Consider the following 19,199-nt stretch of genomic DNA (forward strand, 5'->3'; position numbering starts at 1 on the left):
CTTTGTTCCTTCTTTGGCAGTGCAGTTAAACCACAGCTCTTATGTCTGTTTTTATCTGTAAACGCCAGACCAAACTCCTCCCAGGAAGTGACAACAACTTCTCCTCCACCCTGTCAGCATTTCCTCCAGACACAGAGTGTGAACAAAGAAACAGACCTGTACAATAAGGACTGCCGTGATCAAGCTATTTCACGTGCAGTGGACGGATTAAATGATAGCAGTAATTTTCACTGTTAAATAGTCCTCTCTTGTATAAATTCAGAAATGTTTCCTGTCAGTCTGAAAATCATCCATGCATGCAACTTTATTCTTTATTTTATTCACTTTATTTATCTGGAATGATTTTGATCTTTGACCAAAATCTCTGCATTTTTTCTAGTGTGGTTGATAATTATGACCCAGGCTTAATTATTCCCCTTCTGTTGTGCTGTACTATACTGCATTCTTACACTGGGAAGGTTTCACATGTTGTTAATAGACAGAAAAGAGATGATTTACACCTGAAGGAACTGGTTATCCCTACCAGCCTGAGAAAGCCCTTAATGCCAACAGAAACAGGAAGCCACTGTAAGCAGAAGGAAACCTGAGATCAGCCTGCAGCCACCTTTCAATCAAGGCTCACAAGGTTCACTGTCAGATTGTGCCATAGATCCCCTCCACTAGAGGTCATGATTTGCTGACCGTCAGTCCTTTGTCTGTCAAAGAAATACAATATTTTCACAAGAGTGCGTGTCTCCTAAAGTGAAGTCAGTGCTACACTAATAAAGTTGCTCAGTGTTGCACAAAATGCAGGTATTCATAACAGCAGCCTTATACTGTGGTGCGCATTCAAGGTGATTCATTCCTCTGTGTTCTCAAAAATGAGCTGCTATAAAACGAATAAAGTGGGAAATCATCGGCAGTCTCTTCTGTGCTGTGAATATTTAATACAAATATTGTACATGCCATTTCCCCCACACATGCATTCAAGCCTAAACCCTTTTTACTGTCACAGCTCCTGTTTTGTTTGTGACGGTCACTGAAGTTTATTGTTTCCACCATAATGAACTTCAAAAATATACAATACAATATAATAAGAATATATAATATAATAAGAACTCTTACTTGCACCAACAGTACAATATAGGGAGGGACCATGACCAGCCACAAATGTGTTTTAGGGCAGGGGGGGTGGGCAGAGCCTAGGCAGCTCCAGCGCCATTGCTGATCTCTTATTCAATATTTCATGCTGCTCTGCAAACACGAGGGCCCATAACGACTGAATTATTGATGCAGATTTATGTCAGGATGACTGATTCACAGGAAAATGACCACCAGACACCAAAAAGGATGATAAAGGGATAAATGAATGTTTCTTTCCAGTCTTACATCTGCCCTTTCATGATTTTATTAACAGTGAGTGTTTTGTTTTCAGATGAGAGCACTTTGGCTAGCTTGTTTAAACTGAACTGAACGATGCTCGCATAAAATATATTTATGCAACCTTTAAATGGCTCTCAATTTTACCAGAGTTTGGAGGAGGGAACATCTGCAGAGCACAAACTGTAAGGTCAACAGAAAACCACAAAATCCAGACTTGAAGGAGAATGTCTCAGATTTCTCTTCTGGAGAAATGCAAACCAGCAACACTGAAGTTAAATAGCAATTCAGTACTCTTGCTTAATTATTTAGTTCGAGCCTTGGCACAGATACCCTAAGTTTTCAGTTGACTTGGCTTTCTTTGGAAATTCTTCAAGATACAAGTATCTCTTGATGTACAAAATAATATTTTAGGAGGTTAGATGTAAGTTGTAGAAAGATATTTCAAAGAAAACATGAGTAACCACACAGATTTATCATCATTTCATTTCTTCTGGACTTCCCCTCCTTGCATTTTTATGTCAGTCTACACTGGCCACTTTATAAGGTACAGAAAGCTAGTGCTAACCCCTTTTGCCTTCAGAGTTGTCCTTATTCTCGGCATAGATTCAATAAGGAGCTGGAAAAAAGGATATTTGATACGAAAGCATCACAGAGTTGCTGCAGATTAGTCGACTGCACATGTGTGATGTTGATCTCCTGTTCCACCAGATCCCAAAGGTGCTTTATTGGATTGAGATCTGGTGAGTGTGGAAGCCAGTTGAATACAGTGAACCCCATGTTCAAGAAACCAGTTTAAGATGATTTAAGGTATGTGACATGCCGCATTATCCTGCAGGAAGCAACCATCAGAAGATGGGTACACTGTGGTCATAAAGGGATGGACTTGGTCAGCAACATTAATTGGGTTGGCTTTGGTGCTTAAATAATGCTCATTTGGTTACCAATGGGAAACAAAATGTGCCAAGAAAATATCCCCCTTACCATTACACCACCAGCAGCCTGAACTGTTGATACAAGGAAGGATGGATCCATGATTTCATGTTGTTTGTACCCAATTCTTAGCCTAACTCACCAGACATGGACACGTGTTACCAATGTTTTATGGTTTAATTTCTGAACTGTAGCTTCAGTTTCATGACAGGAGTCATGTTATCTTCTGCTGCTGTAGCCCATCTGCTTCAAGGTTTGACATGTTGTGCATATTCAGAGATCCTCTTCTACATACCTTGATTGCAATAAGTCTTTTTGAGCTGTTGCCTTCCTTCCTTTTCTCTGACCTCTGGATATTTGTGATAATGAGCAGCTGAACAGGTGTACCTAACAAAGTGGACAGTGACTGTATATGAAATTTACTTAACAGGATAAGCTGTTGCATTTTAATAAACACTAAAGTCCAAATAAATTCAACAAGTCACAATGCAGGATTCTGCATCACTTTAATCAGTTCATCCAAAGCAAGCTGAGAATACAAGTACAATATCACAACAGCAGTATGACATACGCATGTCATATCATCACTTCACTCTGGTCTGACGCCACGCGCAGTCCAAACCAGACAGCATATAAGATGAGAGATATAGCACCAGAGTGTCGGAGTGCATAGCAGCACTTGTAGTGGTTGGGTCAGACTTGATGCTTAGCAGGCAGCAGGCTGAAGAGGTCAAACACACACACGCACGCACAAAAAAACTTTCACTCAGTTATCACTCACGCACTCACACACACAGAAGCTAAAACTGGAAGCAGACCCACGGTGGCTAGTGCTAGACTGGGCCCTCACACACTGCGGCCGTGTCGGCCACTGAGGGTATCACGGTATACGTCTGTGTTTACAACCAGAGAGGGAAGGCTGGGCTGTGATGACTTTTTGAGGTCATGTCACGAAGAACTCATGCGAGTTTTAGATTTTCAGACAGCAGCAGTTTAAAGAGTCCTGGCCCATTCCTTGTCCTTCAACACATCAGTGCATTCAGTGTGAAAAATGTTGAGCAAATCTAACTAGTTCTCTCTCTTTTTTTAGACCTATTTGTCTTTTCTTTTCTTTTTTTTAAATTATTTAGCACAACTACAGCGTCACAGCTCAGAGGGGAGGGTGGAGTACAATGCCACAAAGTACTGAGTCATCGTGAAAATTATGGTTTTCTTATTAAATCAAGGGAGTGGATCTCCATTTAGATTGCTTGTGGGTGAAACCATATTGCTGGTGTGTTTATTTTACAGCTTTAATAGCCACTAGACTATGATTTTACTCACCGTATGTACCTTTTTGGTGTGATCAGAATCTATTTCTACTCATGCATTATGTTTGAGAAGGATTTAACCCTATACATTTATCTTTGAAAGCTCAATTTACAAGCTAGGATGTGACTGTGACAGACAGTCAGCTAATGAACCGAAAACAGGGTCTTGCATGCAAGCTGTAGTAATTATATTACAGTTCACTTTCTATCTCAGCAGATATCATCCAGAACAATGAAATGAAAACCAGGACCATACAGCGGAGGCACTGTAATTCACTGTGAAACAGATTATTCACTTTTCACAAAAATCCCTTCATGTGATACAGAAAAACAAAAAAAGCCTCTCTTTGACCTTTTTCTTTTTGTTTACAATCATTTTAACACTGAATTCATCATCCATTCAGACAAAGGTAAAAAGTCCCTTTCATACACACACTACATGTGTACCGATGGCTCCTTTTTAAGGTTTGCTGTCGAAACAGAACTCATAGAAACAATGTGCAAAATTATGTGCTCGATAATAGAAAGCATTTCTGTGCGCCAGAATACATTCACACACGCATAGTTTGCCGTGAAATTATTTGCATTATTCTAAAAGCTCAACATTGGTGCCCATTCAAACTATATATGACCGGACAGCAAAAACAACAGGTAAGGAAATAAACCAAAGGGAAGAGATTCGCTTCATGTGACCACGTCAGCTTGTTTTACTGTTTGCCCGCCTCTGCCAGTCTGTTGCTGATCTCTTTGCTCTTCTTTGTGACGGCTCCGCCCGGTTTGGGTTCTGAGGCGCCCAAAGAAGGTTTCTTCTTGGCTGACTGGGAACTAGAAATCTGCTTCTCTTTAGCTTTTTTCTGCATCCTCCCTGTTGTTGTTGTTGGTGTTGATGATGACTTTTTTGGTTTGGTGCGGAAAACTGGTTTATCCACCTGAAAGAGAGAAGAGACGCGAGAAGAGATTAAACGGATGTCAGAGAAACTGATCAATACTTTGGGAAATGGAATTTATTTTGTTTCCTTGCTTGGAGGATGACAACATCATCATTTAAATATGAATCTAAAGCCGATAGCCAATTACCTTGGCTCAGCTTAGCAAAAATTCTGGATAAACACCCGGCCTTATTGTTCTCCTCTTTAGACACAATCGAACACAACAAACAAATATTTAATGTGAAATCATGTTGAAAATTCAGCAGCACAAACTGCTGTCAGTTTAATAAAATAATTAATAAATATGCCACTACGGTAGATTCCTAATAAAAAAAATTGGCCTGGTTATCCACTGATCACAGATTTCTCTGCCTTCCTGCTGAGCTTGACCCACTTTTAACCACATATGTAAATATCCAGAAGCATCCAGCTCCATTTACTTAAAGTTACTGCAGGCTTCTGGAGTTTAAGAGTCAATGAATGTGTAAAATTGACTCGCTCTGTAACATGTTTTACAGCATCATGTACCACAGATTCTAACTGTGAATGGTGCATTCAATGACAATGGGGTTAGGGTTGATCTTTCCACCCAGGAGTGTGGCTACTCCACCTCTCTCAGCCCATTACAGGTGTTGCTCCATCACTTGCAAAGCCAACAACTGAGCCAATCACATTTGTTCAAACGCCTTATAGCAAGACTTTCTAACTGCAGGATGGTGCAGACTTTAACCCCAATGCAAAACTGCCATTTTAACATGTTGAAATAACAAGTTGCAGATCTCAGCTTAGAAGGGAATTCTGATGCTGATGATCAGGCATGTCGTTGACACTCTGTGGGAATATTCTAGGATTCTACATTTTATTTCGTTTAGTTTTCCACGTTTAACCAGTGGGGGTGACATAATGAAACCAACCAACACCACCACCACCATGTGGGGTGTGAGGAACTAACAGCTAATGAGGTGACAGTAAGGTTTAGACCGCTATGACTGCTAGAACAGCAGAGATGAAACCGAAGTGATACATTTTCTTGGTTTTGCTCTGCACTGGAAATTTAAAGGGTGACATGCATATAAATTAAATGTGTTGTACATTCATGTATTCTTTCCATGTCAAACTCACAGGCAGCATACTGTGTTACCATGGAATGCCACTGACCCGCGGACCACATTTTGAGAACCTTTGTGCAAAGCTAATTAACTGCTGGCTCCAAGCAAGAAAACAAATAAGCATACTTCCCAAAATTTTAAGCTAACCATTTACATCTTTACTTACTGTAGGCTAACTGATAGATTATAAATCAAGTCTTATTTTATCATGCAATACAAACCTTCTTTTATCTTGCTACTCAAGATAATTTCAGGCAAATGACACCATATGCTATAGATGATACTTGCATGATGTGGTTAGTGCAATGAAGATAAAGGTCCAAAAAATAGCACAAAAAGCGTGTTTGTGCCTTTCCTTCTCTAAAAAGTGGTTCGTGCAGTTCCTTATTTAATGAACTTTTAAGGAATATAAAGCATACATGGTATTTAGTTTATATTAGTATATGATGTTAGTATTATGCTTTATAAAATGAAGTAATTTGGTTCAACTACTAATACTGGTGGAGGCTTGACAAGCAGGCCTGCATTGGTGAGATTTGTTCAGATCAAAAGATTGAGTGGGGAAAAGTGGGTGCATAGATAAATGTGGCCTCAAGCCAGGCGCTTAGCTCATTTCTGCTCTTGAGCTGGAGTTGCCTTAGTGATAACAGACTGATGGAGGGGCTCCCAGCTTTTATAAATGAGCATCAGCATCCAGCGACAAAGTTGCAAATCATGCTCAACTTTTGCTGATTAAATAAACCTTACAAACAATATTGTATAAGATGACAGTGAAAGGTTATTTCTGACCAAAAAAAAAAAAACGTGTTCAGCTCTATTTCTCAGAGTTGTGTAAAGTAAGTTAGGCGTCGCCATGGCAAACCTTGTTAATAAATTTTGTTGCCAGAGACGGTCAGTGTGGGATTAGGAAGACTATGTTACCATGGTACCAGTGTAAAATAAATAAAGAAAGGCACTGCACTCCATCAGGTTTACCAGACATTTTCAGAACAAAGTCCAGATTAGATTTAACACTTTAAATATTTTTGCTTCTTAATGTTGATGACGTGGGTCTCAAAGAATACAATTAGATCCACATGGCTGTGTCACACTGACCTGCACACTGCTGCTACACTAATCAGACAGAGGCACAAAGGATATCAAAAATGCACTGCCATATTCCTAGTATTCCTCTTTATAATCTGTATGCCAATTCATGGTCAGCCATTGCATGAAGAAAAAAGAAAAGTGCCATCTTGCCCAGTGTTACTAACACAATAGAGCATCAAGGAATGTTTTCTAGGTCCACTGGTGCAACAAATGTTTTGATTTTTATCTGATACATGTTGATAGCATCTCTGCTTCATTGTTTCCTCCAATCCCATCCTTTTTTTCTGTTTTTTTTTTTCCAAAACCCCATGATGAACTGTTAAAACTACAAATCTCCACAAAAGGTAGTGGCTGGTGCAGGCTGAGAAGTGGGCAAACAGTGAACAAATAACTTTGGGAGGACTGCATCTGGCCACTGGGTGATAAATGTGACTGAGGCTACGTCCACACTAGCCCGGATAAATATGAAAACGGTGTTTTCGTCTGAGAACGCTCTGCATCCACACGATCGTTTTCAGTCGTTTTCACATTGTTGTGCGTCCACATTTGGAAACGTCTGAAAACGCTTACGTTCCAGTACTGCGCATGCGTGAAACGCAAGACGATTCGACCTGCCTCATTTCTGTCTGCCACTTATTTACTTTTCGGCTCTTTGAAACGTCGCGGCAAAATGTCGAGTTTTTTAAATGGACTAACAATGAGGTGGAGTTGTTGCTGCGAGTAACACAAAAGTACAAAGTTGCAAAAGCGATTGACAAAAGAATTTGAAGAAAAGCTCTCTGGAGCATGTACAAACTGATATTAATCTTTAATAGGGCTGTCAAAATTGAGCGCAAACAAAACAACTGCTGTATAATGCCCTCCGCGATTTTAGTTTAATTGGTCACATGACTGCATCACATGACTAAAATGTGCTGTCGTTTTCGAAAAGGTTCGCTGACCACAGTGTGACGCAAAAACGGCGTTTTCAAATGTTTCCGCTTTGGAGAGCGTTTTCAAAACGCTGCATTTTCCTTGACCGAAAACGCCGTCTCAGCGTGGACGGAAGGCCAAAACGGAGAGAAGAAGATGCGTTTTCACAGGAAAACACATTAGTGTGGACATGGCCTGAAGCTCACATTAGCCAAGACGCATACTGTGTGCGTGTGTGTGTGTGTGTGTGTGTGTGTGTGTGTGTGTGTGTGTGTGTGTGTGTCAGTATGCATGTTTTGGCCTTTTCAACTTTGAGGTCAGCCTCCATGCCTTCTAGAAGAAACAGAGAACACACCTGACTACAGCAGATTTAGAACAGAGCTGCTCTCAGTCTCTGAGAAGTCCTACAAGAATGAGAGAAGGAGTGGCCACATGAACACACCACTGTAGACACATGACTAACCAATTCAAACCCATTACATGCAAAAAGATCTTACCGTATGTGGGGAATATCTTCAAATAATAGGTTGGTAAAGGGATTACGTCATATTACCATACTCTAATGATGGAATGTCACTTTAGCTTCTGAAATCGATGCAGTGACCATTTTACTATTCATTAGCATATACATATACAGCTTGCTAAATACACAGTATGTATGCTGATTAGCTGAGCGTAGTGTAGCAGAACCAAGTAGCAATGACAAATGCACATCATGTAATTAAAAAAGAATGTTGACACATAAAACTGTTCTAGTTTGTGTTTATGGGGAGTTAGACCACATGCCATTAGGCACTTCTTGAATATTTTGTATAATGAGATAACACTTATGGGTTTCAGTGAGTAAGAACTCAAATCACGAAATACAAACTCTAGCATACAGCCGGGTTAATTTAGGTTTGATATGTGTGCAATTACAAGAAGTCAAAATGGAGATGGAGAGGTATAGTTTCTGCAGATTCGTGCGTGGACGTCATCTCACCTTGGCAGGCTCCTTGCTGGGTTCGCTATACAGGCTGCGTATCCTCCTGCGCTCCAGCAGCTTGTTGTCCGTTGGGTGAGCCTTCACCTGCTCCCCCTTGAATGTGGCACTATAGCTGGTTTCCAGACTGGTCTCCTCCCCAGGGGGTTTATACTGGGATGGAGCTTTGATGGGCTTCACTGGCTTCACATCCTTATAAGCCTTGAACTCAGTCCTAAGAACAGTGTAAATGAGATTTTGATTTATTTATTTTTTATTACTGAATAGTTAAGAAAAAAGATAAAATCAGAGTCATTAAATCAACTGACTCCCAAATAAACTGAAACCTGGTCAATGAATCAATTGTTAAAACTGTACACAGCTGTGGTGCTCCTCATACAACATTAAAATTAACAGCTAGCCAAAATTAAGCATTGAATTGAGAGAAGAGCGGCCACTGATTATACTGTAAAGACGGAAGATTTACAAATAATGATGATAATAATAATAATAGTAATAATAATAATGATAAAAAGCTTTCTATGAAAGGTTTGCAAGGTACAGATTATCCTTGGCATAGAGGCCTAGGATAATTTGACATCACCACTAGAGGCTATCCTCACTTTTATGTCATGTACCAACCATCAGACATGTACACTGTATTCATGTTGATTACAGCTCAGCTGCAGGTTCTGCAGGACTGTCAGTTTATTTTTAGCAGTCAAATCAAAATTTGACCTTCAGATTTATTGTCCACGCTCTGCAAGACCGGGAAGGGGCAACACGTGCTTTCTTTTCAGGTACATGTAGACAAGAAGTGGACTCGTTGTGAGACACCGCTTACACATGTTTTCTATTACACAGCAGGAAATTAATTAGGAATTCTAATTCAGATTATTATTACTATTATTGTGGTTATTAATTATTATTATTATTATTATTATTATGACCCTGAAAATAGTTTTTGTTTGTTTTTTTAATAAATGGGAGCTGTTATTGCAATGTGTAACTGTGTTTTATTCACTGCACAAATGAAAACTTCCAGTTTACAACTCAGCCATTCAGAAAGCAAGGTCATTTATGCATACAGTCACTTTATTAGGTACACCTTGGTAGCACCCAGTTGGACTTCCTTTTGCTTTCAGAACTGTCCTCATTCACTGTGGCATAAATTCAATAAGGTGAAATTATTCCTCAGAGATTTTAGTGATAGCATCAACCAGTTGCTGCAGATTTGTCAGCTGCACGTCCATGATGCAAATCTCCCGTTACACCACATCCCAGGGGAGCTTTATTAAATCTATTAGATTGAGGTCTGGTGACTGTGGAGCCCATGTGAGTACTGTAAACTCATTGTCGTATTAAGAAAAAAAACAAAACAACAGTTCGAGATAATCTGAGTCTTGTGACATTTGTGACATTATCCTGCTGGAAGCAGCCATCACAAGATGGGTACACAGTGGTCATAGAGAGACAGACGTGGTCAGCAACAGTACTCACTTGGTAAGGGGCCCAGAAGGCAGGATGGATCCATGCTTGTTGCTAATGCCAAATTCTGAGCCTACCATCTTAATGTTGCAGCAGAAATCGAAGCTTGGAGTGGACACTGTTTTTCCAGCATTTATTGTCCGATTTTAATGGAGGCTATAAAAACTCAAGCTCATTAAATTTATCATTCTGGCAGCCATTTGATTGGCTGATTTGATATTTGTGTTGATGAGCAGTTGAACAGGTGTACCTAACAAAGTGGCCAGTGAGTGTGTGTTCTGGGTTAGAGACAGAAGCCCTTCTTTACTCTTGTATACATGGTTTACTCCTTCATTGGTTTCACATTTTAAAATTCTCATGATCCAAACTGTTTCTACTTCACTGCCTGCAAAACACAGTGAAGTAGACTAATTCAGTTTTGATCTGTAATGAGCTTTTCTCCATGAAATTTCTGTGAAGCATGTCTTCTCAACTTGCATGCCTCGTCTACTCAAAATTGGAGGAAGCCTGAGCAGAAAAAACCCTGTTAAGACACACATGATTACATTCAGATCCTTTTAGTGGCTTTACTCATTCATGGCCCATGGCATTGATTTGGTAGTACTCCCAGGAAGGCTGAAGCAGAAAAAAAATCAATACTGAACCTTTATCTGTAGCAGTGTCAGTTTACATCTGATATCACTGGAGATTGCAAAAAGAGACCCTTCAATAGCCTACCAAAAAATCCTCTAGTGATTTTTGGGTGACAGCTGAAGTGCTTTCAGGGATGCTGTGCTTATTCCTGCTAACACCCTCTGCTGCTACCGAGTGCACAGTAACAATTACAGAAAATCAAACATGTAAAGAGTGTAGAATAAAAAGTGTTACCTTGAACAGCGCATTGTCACAGCCTTACACTCTTACCTGTAGCTGCTAGAAGTCGACATAACCTCCTTTATCTGCCTGTTCAGAGCGTCTGCAGCCGCTCTGCCTTTCCTCTGCTCCGCGCTCACATCTGCAGCCACCTGTCCCTCCGTCTTCTCACCTGTTTTCCTCTCTGATGACTTTTCCCTCTTCACGCTTCTCTTGACCACCTCCTGTGACTCCTTCTCCTGCGTCTTCTCCTCAATCTCGCTCTTCTCCACGCCGCTCTCGACCTCGGCGGCCACTTGCTCCTGCTTACCGCTTCCTGCGCTCCTTTCCGGACCGCCGGCGGTGGGGCTCGATTTGGGGATCCATGGGTGGTCGTGCTTCTTCGGTATAGGCCAGGGCTTGTAATCCTTCTGATACTGAGTTTCGTTGTTGAAAGGGGCCGGCGATGGCTGGTACTCGTTTCTGGGCTTGCAGCTGGCCTCGGGGCGCACTCTCCACGCCTTGAAGTCTTGGCGCATGACGGACGCAGTAGAGCCATCTTTGCCCGCTGCGGCACCCGTCGCGGGCGGTGCCTTCCCAGCCTCCTGCTCGCCGGGATGGGGCTGGGTTTCTATGGCAATGGCACCGGCCTTCTTCAGTTTCGGCTGCGGATGATGGGGCACATGCGGTACGTCGGCCACGTCGGAGTATCTGGCGAAAACCAAAGGCACCGCGATGTCTGCTTTATCCAGCTCGGACCAAAAGCGATTGATGCAGCAAGCACGCGTAATGCACGGCCATGCCATAATGTTCGATTCTAGGAAGCTGACCAGAGAAAGATGCTAAAGGGGAAGGAAATAAATCGGGGATAAACACGTAAATAAACGTCCTACTCACGACTCGAACCCTCTTCGTTTTTTGTCCAGTCAGGATTACTCTCGCGTTATGCAATTCCGACGAGCAGATCTAATCTTTGCCCGAGACTTACGGGAGAAGCGCCCACACGCCTCCCTCTCTGCCTCCTCCTGCAGGATGTTTCTCTTGTTCAAGTTTCACAGTTTGGGGGCTTGCTGTGGAGTGTATACATTGCTGTCTGGTTGCGCATCAAAGCGACCCCACCCACATTTGTGTGCTCCTTCGACAGTCAGGGGGTCTGCACTGAGTATGCACGATGAACTATCACCTGAGCTCGTCAGCGTCTGGCCAGCAAAGAGGGAGGAGACACGGTTAACCCCAATGCTGCCATGTCACAAACGTAAACCCACAGTGGATGCAAGCCTCGTAGAAGCCTATTGTTCCGCTTTTAGGAAATGGCCGAAAAAAAAAAAAAAAACGTGGCTGAAAATCAGAACAAATAACACGAAATTAACATCAAGTCAAATCCCACTGAATGCAGCGGCCATGATTAAAGTGGGGACGAGATGCAAAATCTGATGACGAAATATTCAAGAAAACAATAAAAAATATTTTGGTCACTGACTCCGGCTTTATTGGTCTTCTTTACAGAGTCTTATTCAAGCAAAACAAACTTTATATAAAATGCGTGGAAATAAAAATGAAACGATCTTTCCAAACAAACTAACCCATTTATGCCGACTCCTATCCCTGCATCAATCTGCACAGTGAAGCAAACATTTAACTGCATTACAATCAGAACAGTGATGCACGACCATTTAAATCACGTTAGCCTGTACAGGGATGAGCTTTCCACAGATTTGCACTTAGCTGTACAAAATAACTGACATTCTAATTCACTCTACAGTAGAAAACATTTCCTGAGCATTAATTCAGGGATGCTGCTGATATTGATGGCATTGCTCCCTCTCCTGCTCTTCCTGCGTCCTGCACTGTGAATCAACAGGGGCATCTGCCTCCATCATGTGGTTTGAATTAAAAGCACACAATACAAAAACAAAAAACCCCCCAAAAAATTAGGCCATTAGTTAATCTCAGCAGCGGCTTTGCACAAAACATAGAAAGCCCTTAAAAGTGGACCCATTTCCTGTCATATATGACTTAAACTAAATGTTAAAAAAAAGAAAGAAAAGAATGCTCATTTTGATATGACCAAACTTTCAAACAATGAAGCCAGCGACTAATCACTGTTAAGACTTCAGTCACACAGGCCTAGAGATCAGTAGGCAACCCCCTGGCAACCTCTGGTTACTAGTAGTTAGTGTGTATTTATTAAGCGGTTACTGGCCGTCAGCAGGTGAAAGCAGCTGCAAAGAGGGTGCTGAACAAAAAAAACCCCTCCTTGCTGTACTTTGCATGAAAGTTATTGACTTGTATGCAAACATTACAGCTTGACGGGTAGTTTGTGACCGACTGCAGGCAAGTTAGGATGCTCCACGCACACTACAGGAAACTGCAGCAATCTGCTAGCAGCTAAAGCAATCGCAAAAATGTCACTGACTGGTATCTAGACCTGTGTAAATAAGTCTCAATTTCACAGCAACCGATTGGGAAATAAACTTTTTTCCCTCTCAACTGGAAGCTCATAGATTTTTATCTTCTTTCAGAAAAGGGATGAACTACAGGGCTGCAGTTGATTGTTTTGAAATTATATAGAGCTAGCCTAGCAGAGATCAGTGAAAGAAACGGGGAATCGTAAATGAACCTGACAGATCCATTTTAAGATAGAAAAATATATAAACATTTACAGAAGAGTGTAGTCTAATAACTCAAGTTGACACAGAATTTGAATGTTTACAGATTATTTTCTGATTTACAATTTTCAAAAAGTCCACAAGGAATAATGAGTATTCATTTTGTTCCAGACAAATTTGTGAATCTGTTTACAACTCAAGATTAAGTGTGTGGTGCATTTAAATACACCATTTATTCATCTGACCAAATACAATAAGAGCTTAACTTCAGACATGAATGTCAAGCGCTAATTTACGTCTCCATTAAAATTTACTAGTACTTGTATCCACATGTTTTTACACCCCCGAAAATTATGCAATCAATCCAAACTGTTCTGTTCAGCTCACTGCATTCATTTCATCCCAGCCTCTTCCTCGGCTACTTCCTCAGACTCTGCATCAACTTCAGTGTCATCCTCTGGATACAGTCTGCAGTATTTGTCCACCATGACATCCAGGTCATGTTTGACATGAGTGTTAACATTAAGCATCGCAAGACTTTTGTTCCATTGGTGAGGAGGCATGCTGTCGAGGTAAGCCTGGAGTCTTCCACTTGCTGTGTCACTTTTGCTGTCCTCTAGCTTCAGCACAGGCAAGGTGGAAAGTACCTTAAGGAAGGAGTTCACATTGGGAAAGAATTTAACGTCTGGGAGCTGCAAGGTTTCATGAATGGTGGTGGGCAAGCGCACCTCTTTGCCTCTGTGCTTCCACTTGATTCTCCAGCAGTGGAGCTCTGCAGGTAACGTGTCAGGATTGGGGAGGTCATTCCGGTAAACATCTGCGTAGTTTTCCTCAGTGGTGTTGAACTTCATTTGGCCCATGACAGCCGGAACCAGCGACAGACACTTCAGGGCTTTGAGGTTAGTCTCAGAGAACATGTCCTCCACCTCCTGCATGATCCCGTGGATTACAGGCATTGTAACATACTCCTTAAAATATGGCTCAGCTTGAATTTCACCCACATCGGCAGCACGCTGTTTCCGTAGAAACAGCCTTGGAACTTTGACGGGAATCTCGATCATGGTAGCCACGCTCACAGCTTCCTCGTACCAAAATTCATGGTAGACATCAATGTTATCATTGACCTCATTAAGTGAATGCAGGACAGCTGTTAGACTGTTGGCAGCAAAAAACACATCAAGTGTTTCCCCTTGGAGATTCCTCCCAAAGGCTCTAGTGAAGGTAAGGACATTCTTCAGGATGACAATGGTGACAACGATCTCAAAGTCTGCAAGAGTTTCTGCTATTGAATATCCATCTGCCACCACAGAGGCAGCAAACTTTCCTTCTTCATTGTCTCGAATATTGTCCATGCACAGCAGCAACGGTGGCAACATATCCAGCAGCACATCAAAGACGTTGTGTTGTTCTGTCCAGCCTGGGATACAAGCTTGTTTTAGTGCAGCTCCTTTCTCTTCATTCTTCTGGTAGTGAGTGGAGATGGCTTTCTCGAGCTCATCCTGAGTTGACTGGGCCTGAAAGAAAGCACCAATCCTCCTCAGGGTTTCCATGACCACTTGGACATTGGGGAATGGAAGGCTGTTGGCCAGGTGAATGTTCAGTGCCATATGGGAGCAAGGCATGTGCAATGCCAAGGGATACTTCTCCATCAGTAATATTGCTACTGCTTTCATCTTGGTGGTGGAAATCCCAGTGGCTTTATGGGCCTGACCACGGCAGTCTTCCATGCTGAGCCCCCAGCGATCAGTCAGCTGGGCCTCCAGTCTCTCTACCAGTGCAGGCTCATCACCATCAAATGGCACAAAGTCCAAAAACTCCTCTCGGAGGACGTTCTGCTGATTTACAAAACGTAAAAACAGAGGAAGGTGCTTCTCATTGGCAAATTCCACAAGGTCGCCTGTCACTAGGGAGAAGAAGCGACTCTCTCTCACTTCCATTAGCATCTCCTCCCTCACTGTATTCTCACAAATGTCCAGGAGCTGACTTTGCTGGGTTACAGAAAGGTATTCAGAGTTCACGGCCGTTGCCTCAAAGCGCTTCTTCAAAGCTTCATCTCCAGCGTTCATGCGATAATCTAGGAGGGCCTGGAAGTTGTTGGGTTTAAGTTCTGTTTCTGATGCTTTAAGAGGCATTAACGGTATGCTTTGTTTTCCTAACATGACCACGGCCTCAAACAAAGATCTCAGGTATTCCCGAAATGCCTTCTCCTCCGTGGACAGCTGAGGTTCATCCTCATTGGTGGTTGTGCCATCTTCTGCGGCATCTTTTTTGGAAGCAATCTGGTCAATAGAAGATGCCACTGTGAAGAGAGATGACATAACAACAATCTTCTCAAGAAAACTGATTATAAAATTGGAACAAAAAACAAACAAACAAACAAACAAACAAAAGAACAAAGTCCTAATTTAATAGCTTACATCTCCTTTCTTTTATCTTCCGTATATCTTCTTCAGTCTGCAATTTAAAAAAAAAAAAAGTATAAAAGTTATTTACCAAAACTAAAAACAGTCATGTTATTAACCTTATTTAAAAAGACCCAAAAGCTATCAAATATCTTCCTTACAAGCTCTTTAATCCGCTTGCGATGTCTGGTGTGAGGATTTTTTAAATGGCTTGTTAGATCAAATATTGTTGGAATTGCCGTATCCTTCAGCACAGTCCGATAAGGGCTCTGGGGGGGAAAAAAGAAAAAAAAAAAAAAAACTAAACAAACAAAACTCACATAATTAAAATAAGCAACATTTAAAAGATGCACATTTTTGAGGAAATAAATGTAGAGAAGGCTCTGCCTGCTCACGAAATACTCACCGTTTTGCACACCATAGCTGGGTCAAAGTGCTTGGCACATAGTCTGTAGTGCTTATTCAACTGGTCTGATGTTTTTGCCTCTAGATCAGCCCTGCGACAGTTCTCTACCCAGATTCTGCATCTAGAAGTAATAAGAAAATTTATTTGACATGCTAAGATACAGAAATGGATTGAGACTGCCACTGTCCATATGAAGGCTGAGAAGAAAAAGAAAAACTACAGAAACAGCAATATATCCTACCACTTTCTTTTGCAATACATCAATAAAAGTGCAATAAAGTATTTCTATTTCCACTAAAAATCGGGTACTCCAAATGCATTACCCTAGCACTTTTACTAAATTCACAACTTAATAATTGAAGTAGCACTTCTCAAACTTATCATTATAGACAACTTATTAATTCAAATGACTCGTTATTAAAATGGAATAACAACAACATAAAGACAAGCACACCAAAATGCAGAGTTACTTTTTGTCTCTGGTTTGACATTGTGGCCACATTATGTTAAAAAAAATCACAATAAAACTGAAAATGGGAGTTAAGAAATGATTTGCTTTTGCTACATTTTGAATGTTGGGCTAGAAAAGGAGATGCAGACCTTAGCAGAAACCACATTATACAAACATTCGAACAGTCAGGGCCTAGTCTACACGTCTTAGATTACATACCAGAAAGTTAGCTCTAAACTCAGTCTGCCATAGAGTCATTCATATATATATATATATATATATATATATATATATATATATATATATATATATATATATATATATATATACACGATGTAGTTCAGATAAAAGCTAGTGATTAAACACGGCCTAATAACTGGAAAATGAACGACAAAATATTTATCGCGCCTTGTTTGTGGTCTTTACGGATTGGTTAGTGGTGTTATAATTCCTCACTCATTTCAGTACAACTTTAGGATACTACACATGGTCTTCTGGACTCTGCTGAATGCTAAAGCTCGTAGCGTACTGTCATATTTGCTGGCTTACCTCTCCGGGTCCCGTGGAAACCGAAAAAATGCCAAATCAGATTGCGTGCTTTTCCGCGTACAGTTCGGGGCCGCGCAAAAATTCGGCATGCTTCAGGTTCGGTGGTTAGCTTAGCTAACTTGGCTGCCTATTGTCATCCGCGGACTTCAGTGGTTTTCTTGTAGAAAGCTGAGTGGACGGTGGGTACGGCTAAAGATAAGAGATGACTAACATGATCTCAGACAATGTCTGGCAAAGAAAACACTTAAAGGACACACAATACACCAACACACATTTACAACGGTTAAATTTGGGATATATCGCTTTTAACAAAGGGATGTCCCGCCCCCGGAACCTCTGATTGGACATACCTAAGCTGCCCGTGATAACTACTGGACGCCACAGATAACCCGTCAACCAATTAAAAAGCAAAAAACAGTTTTTGTTTTTTTCTTCTTCTTCTTCCTGAAATGTAGCGACAGCCGCGCTTTCAGGGGGCACTGCACCTACCTCATTAGCTAACGTATCCGTTAGCCGCTAGGGCAGGACGACCTGCAGTGTTTCAACTAACCGGCAGCATGTGATTTAAATAGGTAGCTAACAAAGGCAAGAAATAATACAACGCGAAGAAATATGCACTACTAAGTGCATATTTCTTCGCGTTGTGTTTTCATCATTCCCCAATACTGAATCCTTCAGGTCAGTGTTAGCTATTTAGATAGTAAGGGTGTTTTCTGTGGTTAGCAACATTACGTATACTCCAGAAATAGGCGTTCGCAGGTGGCTGAGGCAGTAATAACTCGCACGGGTGAGTGGTCCTGTATGTGGCTCGTTGGTCTAGGGGTATGATTCTCGCTTAGGGTGCGAGAGGTCCCGGGTTCAAATCCCGGACGAGCCCGCCTTTTTTTTGACTTTCGGTTTATTAATATTAGTCATAAAAGCATGACACATGAGAGCCAAAAAAAAATAAACACACGAAAGGACACGATTAATGTCGACAAACGCTTTACCGGTGTAAAAAGACTTTTAAATCCGAAGTTATCTCCAAGCATGAAAAGTAGGTGTCTGCACGTGAGACGGCAAGTATAATGTGTTTTACCATTTATCATGAATGGTTCTTTATGTTTCTTTTAAATCCTATACATACTCCCGAGTAAAACATTGAGGGCTCGTCCGGGATTTGAACCCGGGACCTCTCGCACCCGAAGCGAGAATCATACCCCTAGACCAACGAGCCAACGCGGTCACCTATTTCCTGTATCCTTTTCTAAATGTAGCATTTTCACTCCGTTTTCTAGGACTACATACTATTATACATCTGAGTATTTCACATAGATGGGTCAATGGACAATAAAGAGACACAGAGCAATTCAATTAACTTCTTTTTATATATCATACATAAGACTGTCTTAATATAATACAAAGGGCATTGTCATAAACACAGCAAAGTCTTGACTAGATCTTACAATCTGTGGATACATGGACTTATCCTTTCCCCCATGCTGTTCAATTCTATAGTGCATGTTGCATGTACAAAAAAAGTGAAAAAATGTGAACTCAAAAATGAAAAGGATAAATCCAAATTAAATAAGAGGATTTCAACTTCTGTCGGGTGTTCAGATATGTCAACAAGTATAGGTGTTTGTGTGTAACCCACAAACTGAACAGGCTTATGAACGATGGAACCTTTTTTTTTTTCCTCCAACCATGTGCTTCTCATATAACCAAAAAGTAAGGTTTGTGATGTACATGCACTTACAATATACCCTGTGAAAATTATTAAGGTTTGAAGATCTAGCTTTCCCTGTTTGATTCAAACCCTACCTCATAGTGTTGTCCTGATGTAGTCAAGTACCTTTGCCAAAAGGCAAGGTTTTGCCAC

At 41.2% G+C, this 19,199-nt stretch overlaps 2 protein-coding genes and 2 non-coding genes across 5 annotated transcripts; 1 reads left to right on the forward strand and 3 right to left on the reverse strand.

Moving 5' to 3' along the window:
- Positions 1 to 2,781: 2,781 nt before the first annotated feature.
- Positions 2,782 to 12,250, reverse strand: map6b (microtubule-associated protein 6b). 2 transcript variants are annotated; one of them, XM_085379961.1, is made up of 4 exons: positions 10,994 to 12,250; positions 8,624 to 8,837; positions 7,997 to 8,045; positions 4,436 to 4,531 (listed from the first exon to the last, which is right to left on the reverse strand). In XM_085379961.1, exons 1-3 carry the CDS (start codon positions 11,725 to 11,727, stop codon positions 8,001 to 8,003), a joined length of 993 nt encoding a protein of 330 aa, XP_085236087.1. In that variant the 5' UTR covers positions 11,728 to 12,250; the 3' UTR covers positions 4,436 to 4,531; positions 7,997 to 8,000. The 2 variants fall into 2 exon arrangements, with proteins under 2 accessions (XP_085236086.1, XP_085236087.1); XM_085379960.1 differs by lacking the exon at positions 7,997 to 8,045 and having other exon boundaries at positions 2,782 to 4,531.
- A 137-nt stretch (positions 12,251 to 12,387) lies between these two features.
- thap12b (THAP domain containing 12b) lies at positions 12,388 to 17,670 on the reverse strand. Its single transcript, XM_085379959.1, has 5 exons — positions 17,339 to 17,670; positions 16,339 to 16,459; positions 16,094 to 16,201; positions 15,948 to 15,984; positions 12,388 to 15,829 (listed from the first exon to the last, which is right to left on the reverse strand). The coding sequence occupies exons 1-5, from the start codon at positions 17,425 to 17,427 to the stop codon at positions 13,923 to 13,925; spliced, it is 2,262 nt and encodes a 753-aa protein (XP_085236085.1). The 5' UTR covers positions 17,428 to 17,670; the 3' UTR covers positions 12,388 to 13,922.
- Positions 17,671 to 18,143: 473 nt separating this feature from the next.
- On the forward strand, positions 18,144 to 18,215 carry trnap-agg (transfer RNA proline (anticodon AGG)). Its single transcript has one exon. It is a non-coding gene; the product is annotated as a tRNA-Pro (tRNA).
- Positions 18,216 to 18,482: 267 nt separating this feature from the next.
- trnap-cgg (transfer RNA proline (anticodon CGG)) lies at positions 18,483 to 18,554 on the reverse strand. Its single transcript has one exon. It is a non-coding gene; the product is annotated as a tRNA-Pro (tRNA).
- Positions 18,555 to 19,199: the final 645 nt, after the last annotated feature.

The sequence above is a fragment of the Rhamphochromis longiceps genome, linkage group LG14 (assembly GCF_057381845.1).
Source record: "Rhamphochromis longiceps isolate RC_006_pf linkage group LG14, R_longiceps_female_GT1.1, whole genome shotgun sequence".
Taxonomy (NCBI): domain Eukaryota; kingdom Metazoa; phylum Chordata; class Actinopteri; order Cichliformes; family Cichlidae; genus Rhamphochromis; species Rhamphochromis longiceps.